Below are 10,904 nucleotides of genomic sequence, written 5' to 3' on the forward strand. Positions count from 1 at the left end.
TATATATATATTGTGTGTGTGTGTGTGTGTGTGTGATGCGTGTGACTGATAGCGATCAACGATATTTGGTAGGTAGCGGTCGCGACGGTTGGAGGTGGTTGATAGTGTCATGAGTGATGCTAGACTCCAACTCCTTTTTAAAGCTTCAAGTCTCAAGCTCTCTCCTCTCCTCTCATGAGAGGGGTGATGTTTTATTTATAGAGTTTCGGATGCAATTCACGAATAAATATGAAGCATTTTGATTGTATGGACCAGAGATTGTCTTTTGATCAAATAACATTTGATGGACATTTAAGAGATTTAATAATATCAAAATTGAGTAATCTTTGGCTCATTGGATTTGTCTTGTCCATACGCTTAATTAGACCATTAACTCGTCGGATTCAACATTCATTTGACCATCCAAATGTGTTTGGAAAACTTGTAAATATGGTTTGATGTCTTGATAGGATCTTAATTTGACTCAAATTTGACAAATTTTCTTATCATTGGGTCCATCTCATTGTTTCGACCAGTCTGACCATAAGTTTGTTGAAATCAGAACTCTTAATGACTTTTAATTAAACTTTAAACGTTTTTTGCTCAAAATATGTATCAAGATCAGTGTCATGCATTGAGATTAGTGTCGAATATTGGAAATTCATTGACAGTGTACCAGTATATATGTTTAGGATTTACGGTTTAGATTAAGAAAGATTTTCATAAATATCACACGATCCTTACATATTTGTATATCAAACACCTTAACATTAATTTTTAGTTATACATCACCTCTCATTTGTATTAAAAAGTATATTTCACTTTAAAAATTAAAATGATGAGATTTAATTTCATATAAAAATTTGGGCGATATAAAATAATAAAAAATAGTTTACGGAGCTAAGTAAGAATTGGGTGGTATGTAACAATAACCAACTCCAAATGTGCGGAGTACGGTAGTAAATACGCATCCCACCTACCATCGGCGGCCGGCGGGACCATCCTTGACCTTTTCTGGATTTGTAGCTTCGAAGTTACGGGATGCCGGTGCTTACCTTCCGCCGGGCGTCCCGATGTGCTCAACAACTTCCTCCCATGAGAAGAAGAGGAAGAGGAAGAAGAAGAAGAAGAAGAAGTGGTCTTAAACATATTGCCCCCTCCACCCTTCGAAGGTAATGCTTCCCGATTATTAAGTTTCTTCTTCCTGTCTTCTGTGTTCATATGTTCACTTCTGAATGAAAATGTTCTTTTTCATTCAAGTTGAATTTTTAATTCGTATGAGTCCAATGCCTTTGAAAGTTCAAATCTATAGCTCTTTTATGTATTGTCTTCTTGTAACTAACGATTTCTCACCCCTTCTAGGTTTACCTCAACCATAAGCCATTTTGTTGTCTTTTAGCTTTTGTTTTAAGTTCTTCTACTACTTTCTAGGTCAGGCAATATGAATTGGTTTGTTCATTTCTCATTGCTTTTGTTTCTTACCCTCTGCTTTTGGAAAAATTATTGTATACATACACCGCTTTTGGCTTGGATTTTTAGAAATGGGAAGAAAGAGACATCTGTCTCCCCTATTTTAGGCATATTGGAAAATCTAGAGCCGAGTCCTTCACCTATATCTTTGGAATATTGATAATTTCAACTAGCTTTGTCTTCGTGTATATAATGGTCTCCTTAGCCAAAATAATGTGATTTATAGGTGATGGCTTTTAATTCGTGACTTTGACTCTTATTAGTTATCTTATGCATCAGTAATAATCTTACAAAATGGGTTCAATACATTTGTTTTTATCTATCTTATTTAAATTCATTTAGTATACCTACTGGAATTCTGTTCATCTTGCCTTTAGTTGAGCAAAGGTAAACAAACGAAAAGGAGACAAAATGGCTTCTCTTACACCCGGAGTACTAATCAAACTACTTAAGCACATGAATTCTGATGTTAAGATATGTGGAGAACATAGATCAATTCTGCTGCAGGTAATCAGCATTGTGCCGGCCATCACTGGCTCGGAGTTATGGCCAGATCATGGCTTCTTCATCAAGGTTTCAGATTCTTCTCATTCCACTTATGTTTCTTTGTCCAAGGATGACAATGAGCTTATCTTAACAAATAAATTGCAACTCGGCCAATTTGTTTATGTCAAAAAAGTGGAGTCTGGAACTCCGGTTCCTGTTTTAGTTGGGGTTAGACCGCTGCCGGGGAGGAATCCGTGCATAGGAAACCCTAAGGATCTGATGCAAATGACAGTGCCTTCTGATATTTCAAAGAGTTTATTATCAGCTCAAAAAGTGAATCTCAAGCTGACTGAGTTGGTTGAGCGGAATGATGAAAGCCAGAGGAAGAGAGTGGTTATTAAGGAGGAGAAAACAGCGGTGGCTTCTAGGTACTTGCAAGGTGTTTTGGGAAGCAACGGGAAGAGTTCAGGAGCTAAAGGTCATGCTTCTGGTTGGAAAGTAAATGGAAATGAGAATGACATTGGTTCACCCAAGATAGTTGGTTACTCCAGAGGGAAATTGGAACCCAAAAACCAGGTAAAGAAGGCATGACTAAGCTATTCAAATTAAAGCTTTTTAAATGTTATGGAATTTTTGTAATGTTTACTTTGCATTTCTTGAATTAATTTTTATGAAAAAGGGATCAAATTCTAGCATATGGCCTTGTTTTCTTCATTACACAGTTTTTTAATTTGCGCTGTTTAATTTAAAGAATCAAACATCTTCTTTGTATCTTTTTTAGCAAAACTATATAATTCTAAAACCTTCATTTTAGGATAACAAGCATATGATGGAGATGGTTGGATGAATAATAAAGCATGCTGTCCCTACTTTATGCAATGTTGTTTTTGCCTAGGATAATTGTCATCTTTCTAGTCGATTGATAATCATGGTAATTATTTTGTCAGGGGGCATATGTAATGATGTATTAAAAATAATGATTACAAGGGCAGGTTCTATTGATAGTAATAGTTGATGAAAACCTATTGAAAAAGCATATACCTTCCTTCTTTTTGATATTTCCCTTATCCACCATGTTCTTCTTTGTCAAAGCTCCCTTGCCTCTTCTTTTCCCCACTACTTCGCATCTAAGGATTATCGATGGTACTTGAGTAGTTAAAATGGGTGAATGCATCACCATCATAGAAAATAGCTTTGGGAACTAGCCAGGATGATCTCACCCATGCGTCATTTCATATGGATGGACTTGTAAAAAATGGTTTCAATCATTGTTCATTTAAAACACTAGCGTCGATGGACACTTTCATCAAAGCTACTTTTAATCCTGTTGAAAACCACTAATTTACAAAGAGTACAAAGAGGCTCCCTTCCATTGCCCCTCCTCCCTTGATCAAACTATTGAGCTTGCTAAACTTGTTTATGATAAAATCCATGAATAGAAACCCCTTCTCACCTCAACACATACACTTGCAATCCAACCATTATCACTAGAAACTTTTAGGTCTTCTTCCCACACCAAAAATGACCAATCCTAATGCTTTACTCCCTTTGAAGAAATTGATGCCAAGTGATATAGTGGAGAAATGTGAAAAGGATTATGTTATAATTGTGGCGAACAGTTTTTCTGTAACTGCATTTGCAATGGTAAACTATTTGCCCTACTAATCCACAATGATTTGGACCCCATGAAAGCTTTCGTAGACCATACTACCTATGCCAAGGCTAGGAATTGGCATGATTTTTACTCAAAATGGCAAGCCAATCACATTCTACTGTAAGAAAATTTCTCCACACGCAGCTAAGATTGAACTACATTTGGGAACCTTTTGCTATTAACTGACACCATTGTTGATTTGAGGCAATATTTGTTAGGGGTGGTCCTCACAATCAGATAGATCAACCTAGCATTCGGGAACTCGTGATTCAAGTGGTTTAAGCGGTAGAGCAACAACATTTTTTACTAAGTTGCTCGGCTATGTATATAAAATTAAATACAAACTTGGAGGCAACAACTACTGATGCATTATCCCATATTACTTAATCTCAAACTATTGTCTAGATCATGTCGATTATTTCAGCACCAGTCTCCACTTTGCTTCATTAACATTTCAAAGAGACAACCTATAATAATAAGCTCTAGCAAAGTATCAAAAACTTTTAGGTCAAAAAAGATCTATATCCCACTTATGTCTATGGAGAGAATCTACTCCTAAAAATGGGAAAAAATTGGTGGCTACACATTTGCCTTCAAAACTCTCTTTGGTCAACAATACCAAAACAATGTCATTGGAGACTATAGAGGCATAAAAATAATGCTTTATTGGCTCCTGGGGAACCTCTATTGGGCCAAAATGAAACATAATGCCCTTTATTTCATCTGAAGCAACCCAATACGAAGGGCTATGAACAATTCAATTTCAAACAGGGCTAGGGTTGGCTCAAAATTAGCTCAATGTTTTTGAATGACGCTCAAAATTTTCATGTGGCCTGTTGTATTTAATTTCAAGCCAACTCAGCCTAAAATTGAATCAAGTTCAATATGGCTTGAAATTGAAATGAATTTGCCTGAATGAAGTTGTTTGAATCTGTAATAGCTTAAAAATTAAAGTGAGTTGACTTGTTTCAAAGGAGCCAACTTCAAATTAATGAATAAAAATAAATTTAAAAAAAAATTCGATCACATATGCATTCTAAAATTTTATTTAATGTTATATTAAATAAATTTTTATATGTATAAAAAAATCATAAATAAGAAGAAAAGTTTTCAAGCCGATCTCGTGCCAGTTCGAGTCAAGCTATGATTGACTCGAAATTAGCTTGAAAAAATTGATTCATGGTTTTAGCTCATTCATTTTGCTCCGAGTAAAAACTCGAATAGAATTTCTAGCGATTAACGACCTTCAAGCTAAATTATAGCCTTACAAGTACATCAAGCTACCAAATGTCAGCCGCCTTCCTTGATTGCACTTATCCAACCTCTACCTATATTGAGCTCTAATGAAAATACTACAATGGACTTTATTGTTTGTCCACCACCAGCGAATAGGAAGTTGTCAATCTTGGTTGTTGTCAACCACCTTATCAATACATCGTTTTTCCAACCAACCAACTCACTTCGCAATCGATATTTACCAACTTCACAACATTCATGACATTCCAAAAACTATTGTATCTAATCAACATCCCCTCTTCATGAGTAATTTTTGGAGTACTTTATCCAAGAGCTCGACATCGAACTTCAGTTTAACTTAACTCATGACCACAAACCTAACCGTCAATTTGACTGACAAACAAAGGCTACAACAACAACAACAACAAAATACCTTTATCCTACTAAGTGGGATCGGTTACATGATTCCTTTTTCTCTATTGTGTCATATTGAGTGTTGTGTTTTCATTTAATTCTAATAAATTATGATAATTTTTTCTACAACATGCACATGTCTTTCTAGGTATACCTTTGCTTTTTTTTAAATAAGTCGATAAACGGAGACCTTTAATAATATTTGTGTCATTACATCATATATAATGTTTATTCTGTTTTAAGAGATGGAAGTGGAGTCGAGAAAGGGAGAACATGGGATGATATTTTTTTCTCACTTTTAAGGAATATTTATACTTCAAGAGAAAAATAGGAGATATAAATCTTTCTCATAATATTCTTGATAATTTTAAATTATTTTCATAAAATTTTGATAGTATTAATGTAATTAAATAAAAGAACACATTTCCTCTTCAAATTTTCATTAATATACATGATTATTCCATTTTAAATTCCTACAAAATAATCATTCATATTAAAATTCTTATGAAAGTACATGAGTTTATCACGTGCCCTCTCCCATACATGATCAGTGAAATATGACTTTACATTGCCCGATATAAAAATCCAAAGTTTTTGTAGCAATCCTCGCACAACAGACAATAGCGCCTGAGCGCCCCTACATGCTCACGCCTGTGTGCATTTGCACGGTGCTTGCGTGCGCCTGTCAGCCTTGCCAGGCGAGTTCACGCGCTCAGCTGTATGCGTGCACGCACAGTGCATATCTGCCGACGACAATAGCGATAGCCCATCCTAGCCTAAGCCGCAACTTATCTATTTCACCATTTTTAATATTCTGAATTCAATTTTAACAATTACAAAACTTAATAGAATATCTAAAACTAATGTGAGCGCCCGAAAGAATTTAATAATTTTTGTTCCTATTAAAAAGCTGATTTCAAAATTGGCTAGAATTATGATTGAAGAGGTTTTCAAGAGGTTTATGATTTAAAAAATAGAATAAAAATACATTAAATTATATTGAAATGATATTATAATATTCATAATAAGATTTAAATCCCGCCTCAACCCTTAAAATCATACGGTTGAGTGACTAGGGTTGTCAAAACAACTCTTTGTTCACGAATAGCTCGTGTTCGGCTTGTTAAGCAAACAAGCCGAACATAAACATATTTTTTTTATTTAAAATATAAATAAGTCTAAAATGAACAATGATATTTTTTTAATGAGCCGAATACGGGCTGAGCTGTGGCTTGCTCATGTTAGATTTGTTTGCACCCCTATCTGCATCCCACCGTCTTAAATTTTCTGGCACAACACTTCTTAAAAGCTAAAAGAAAAAAAAAGATGATAGTAACATTAACTGCAATTAGAAATTCCATCCCAAAATGACATTGCATATTTTTTTGACAAGCTTGAAGCTATCGCATCACACTATAATTCTTGAGTTACATTTATTTTCTTTGCTTCCAATTTTCTCAGTCCTTTATATAAATTAAAAGAACCAAAGAACACCTTATCTGATGTAAAGGGATCACCCATAAAGTATTCGTGCCTCAAACATTTGAATTAACAATCTTTCTATTGTAATTTAAAATAATGCGGAATACTTTGAAATCACTTAATTTCATTGATATGAACAGGGTTATAAATAATCCTTACAAAAATCCTATAATAGAAAAAAAAAAAAAGATATATCACCTGATATCTCCAATAATTAATTCATATTAATTATTAGGAGATGCTAGGAAATAATATAAAATAGGAAAACAAATAATTCCTAATATATGAAAAAAAAAATCTCATTATATTAAGAAAAAAAATTATTCCTTATAATTTTTTCTAGGAATAAATTATTTCTTATTATAAGTCTTAACAGAAAAGACAGTAAATCATGTAATTTAAATTAGATATTTCAACACTCTCCCTCAAGTTGAACATAGTTGAAAACCATGTTCAACTTGAATTTGAAAACATCGGCTGCGATATGCTGACTGGACAGGTAGCATCAAATTGTCAAAAAATTCCAACAATCATCATATCGTAAGTACCAAAGCCCATAATGTTGAAGCCTGAGAGCGCTGAAGCCTGAGAGCACTGAAGCCTGAGAGCGCCGAAGCCTGAGAGCTCCGAAGCCGAGAATGTCGAAACTTGAGAGTGTCGAAGCCTTAGAGTGGCATGGACGAGGGCTAAGCTTAGGGCTAAGCTCAATTTCGACACGTTGATGAATTTGTAAGTCACTGGTTGACTGATAATTGCATGAAAGCTGCAAGAAGGTTGCAGGAAGGTTGCGGGAAAGCTGCAATGAGGCTGCAGAGGGCCAACGACAGTGCTCAGGAAAGCTGCAATGAGGCTGCAGAGGGCTAACGACAGTGCTCAGGAAAGCTGTAGTGCTTGGAAAAGGCTGCAATAATGCTGCAGGAAAGAACAGTTCTTTCCTTGGGAAGAGCTGGTCAAAATCAGCAGGGAAAAATTTGTTGAGGTAGATCTGACGGCGAGAAAAACTGCATGAGGGAGGTCAGACGGCGGGAAATGTTGTAGGGGAGAGAACCGGCTACAGGAGTAAGCCTGAAGGTCCAGTCGGCAACAGATATGTCCGCGAGAAGTTCTGCAGCAGAGGAATGACCGCATGAGGGAATTTCACCGACAGGAAGGACTACAGGAGGGAGTTCCAGTGGCAGGATAGGTCCCGCTGTAGGTAGGTGCTTCGACGGTTCTGGAAAGAAATCGGGTGGTCCGACGGTTGGAAGATCCTACAGGAAGGATCTGCGACTAAAGGGAAAATGACCATGGGAGAGCCTGCAAGGAAGCCAGTGCTCTGTGCGGTTCTGCGGGGGACAACGATTTCTACTAGAGAGTGAAAATTGAGATTTCGACTAGAGATCTTCTGTGATTTGCACTGGTTAGAAAAAACAAATCTCATTGGCGAACCAATATTTCTACTAGAAAGAGAAAAAATGTCCGCTATTTGCTGAAAATGCAAGCCTGCAGTTGCCCAAATGCCTGCACAGGAAAAACCGCTGAAATCGCAATGGTGTAGTGAACCAGACACCTACGCAGGGAAAAATTGAGGCACAATAATGGCTGCAGAAATTGACTCCGACGACTGGTGGCGCCTGCATAGGGAAAAAGCGAGGTGGAACAGAAGCTACAGGAATTGCCGTATGCAGAGAAGAATGTAGAGAGGTCTTCTATTATGATGGCTGTTTGGAGAAGGTCCGGTTGGAAATGCAGCTCCCCTTGACCTGTGGGCAGGGAAGAAAAGATACTGTAGGAGAAATTGACGGCTTGTCCGATCCATGACAACGATATCTCCGACGAGATGATGATGAGGTGTGTGGCGGCATCGCTGGTGCCGCCCTCGCGAGTTCACTAAATTTGCTTGAAATGATCTTGATGCTGATGTCGAATCCGGCTTTGAAGGAAAAAGGGAATAATCAAAGGTGGGATGATCGGGATGAACCGAATCTGCTGCCGAGGAAGAAGAAGATGCTGGAGATGAGCATCATGATGACAGGGATAGCCAGGCCTAGTGTCCAGCTCACATTGCTCTGGATATAGATAATGAAGGTGGAGGAGATCATGAAGCATGTCCATGTAGCAATATATTCAAAGCAGTATACCACAACAACCATTGTAAATGTGTTTTTGCAAATTCAATATGGACCAAAAAGAGCAGAGACTGTTTAATTTGCTCGATCTCTTAGTACCACAATGTCGAGCTCGGAAGGTCTTGAATCTCATAGTGAACTCCATCCATCTCTCACCTGAATCGTTACTTCATCGTTGCGTACAACATCTTGGCTCGAATTCAAGAAACAGATGGAGACCAAGCAATGAAGAAAATCTTGCTCTTCTGGCAGTTTTCCTGCATCACAAAATCAAAATCATAGACGGCATATCAACAATTATTTTCAGGTAGGCTTGCCAAGAAATCGTCGTAGCTCTCAGCAACACCTCCAGTCTTCTCCACAACCATCTCCTTTCGCTTCTCGTGAATTTTGAAAATCACATATCGATGTGTTATCTTTCTTTGTAGTCTAAGAATGTGTCCCGACAGTGATCAACAACTCCCATCCCAGAGGAAGCATTAGAATATGATCGGAGGAGAGCCATCCCGAAATGTATATGAGGGACGGTGGATTTTCTTCAGTGTAATTTGGAGAGGAAGACGTAGAAGACTGCTGCAGCTCTGCATACAACAAGGAGAAGCCGATTCACATCCTCATGCCATCAGTTTTGTGATCGGAACAAGGAGACGTTGGAGATCCAGAAAAGCTGCGTGAAGCTTGGAGGAGGCAATTCCCTTTCCTCTACGAGGTGGCCAAAATTTCTGAAGGTAGCTGCTGGAAGCTAACCGGAGAAAGGGAAGGAGGCGGTAATTGGGAGGGAATCTTGATTTCTACTATAGGAATATTCCCTGGATTTCCTCTTACTGTTGCGGAAATTGGAACACGCTTTCCATTCCTGGCCTACGAAAATAGGAAGGAACCCCGATGTGAAAAAAGGAAGGAACCTGTGGAATCGGAAAGCTAGAGGAATCTGCAGGCGACGAGTGGCGATGGGAGCATTGTTGCTGGAGAAGAAGATCTCGACCGATCCGATGGCCCATCGGAGTACTTGGTGGAGGCGATAGATGAGTTTGATCGGAGCACACGAAGTCGTAGATCCATCTCACCAGATCTCCCCACTCCGTTTTATATTCATACCAGCAAGAAATGATAGAGATAGTCTCGTAGCCGGATAGAACGGTGTACGGGGAACAATAAGTGTGCCCGGAGGTCTTCCGTACTTGACGGCCAGATGTTCGGCAAGCGGCCGCCCCTGAAATCCGAAATAGGAATGGATTCCGCGAGCGCAATAGAGCTTTCGAATCGCTTGGGAAGAAGATTAGGATCGAGGTCATCATCGAAATCAGCTGCACAGGCGGAGATGCCGTTATGGGTGAAGTTGATGCGCTCACAGCAAGTCTCGGCGAAACCGACATAGAACAACGTTGAAGGGGTCTGGAGAAAAAATCGTTATTCCCCTCCCTTTCTGCACAGAGGATGACAGGAAGGGAGTCCGACAATTCTCAAAGGAGGGCAATTCTCAAAGGAGGGTTCTCAAAGGAGGGTCGGTGGCTAGAGTACGAAATTAGACTCTGATACCATATTGTAATTTAGAATAATGCATAATACTTAGGAATCATTTAATTTGATTGATATGAACGAGGTTTATAAATAACCCTTACAAGAATCTTATAATAAGAAAAATAATAATAAAAAAAAAGATATATCACCCAATATCTCCAATAATTAATTCATATTAATTATTAGGAGATACTAGGAAATAACATAAAATAGTAAAACAAATAATTCCAAATATATGAAAACAAAATATCTCCTTATATTAAGGAAAGAGTTTATTCCTAATAACTTTTTCTAGGAATAAATTATTTTCTATTATAAATTTTAACAGGAAAGACAATAAATCATGTAATTTAAATTAGATATTTCAACACTTCCTAACTTGACCAAAATGTCGTGAAGAGCTATTCTTGATGATCATGCTTGGTGCTAGAATTACAGGCCGGATCTGCTACTTCCTCTAGCAGCAAAGATGAGGCTAAAAAAGAGCAGGAAATTTCAGGAGGAAGTGTGGAAGATGCGCTGCTTTCTGTAAAAAGTTTGTCCCCAAAAACCGC

At 37.8% G+C, this 10,904-nt stretch overlaps 1 protein-coding gene and 1 pseudogene across 2 annotated transcripts in view; one reads left to right on the forward strand and one right to left on the reverse strand.

Annotated features, from left to right (window-relative positions):
* The first annotated feature begins 929 nt into the window (after positions 1–929).
* Positions 930–10,904, forward strand: part of LOC110028716 — a 12,274-nt gene continuing 2,299 nt past the window's right edge. The window contains exons 1-2 of one of the 2 annotated variants that reach the window (XM_020730684.1): positions 930–1,151; positions 1,827–2,511. In XM_020730684.1, the coding sequence (XP_020586343.1) occupies positions 1,861–2,511 (651 nt within the window). In that variant the 5' untranslated portion in view covers positions 930–1,151; positions 1,827–1,860. Of the gene's footprint in view, positions 1,152–1,826; positions 2,521–10,904 lie in introns of both variants that reach the window. The other variant, XM_020730683.1, reaches the window with a different exon arrangement.
* LOC110028717 lies at positions 8,905–9,356 on the reverse strand (annotated as a pseudogene).

Source organism: Phalaenopsis equestris, unplaced genomic scaffold (assembly GCF_001263595.1).
Source record: "Phalaenopsis equestris unplaced genomic scaffold, ASM126359v1 Scaffold000522, whole genome shotgun sequence".
NCBI classification, from domain to species: Eukaryota; Viridiplantae; Streptophyta; class Magnoliopsida; order Asparagales; family Orchidaceae; genus Phalaenopsis; species Phalaenopsis equestris.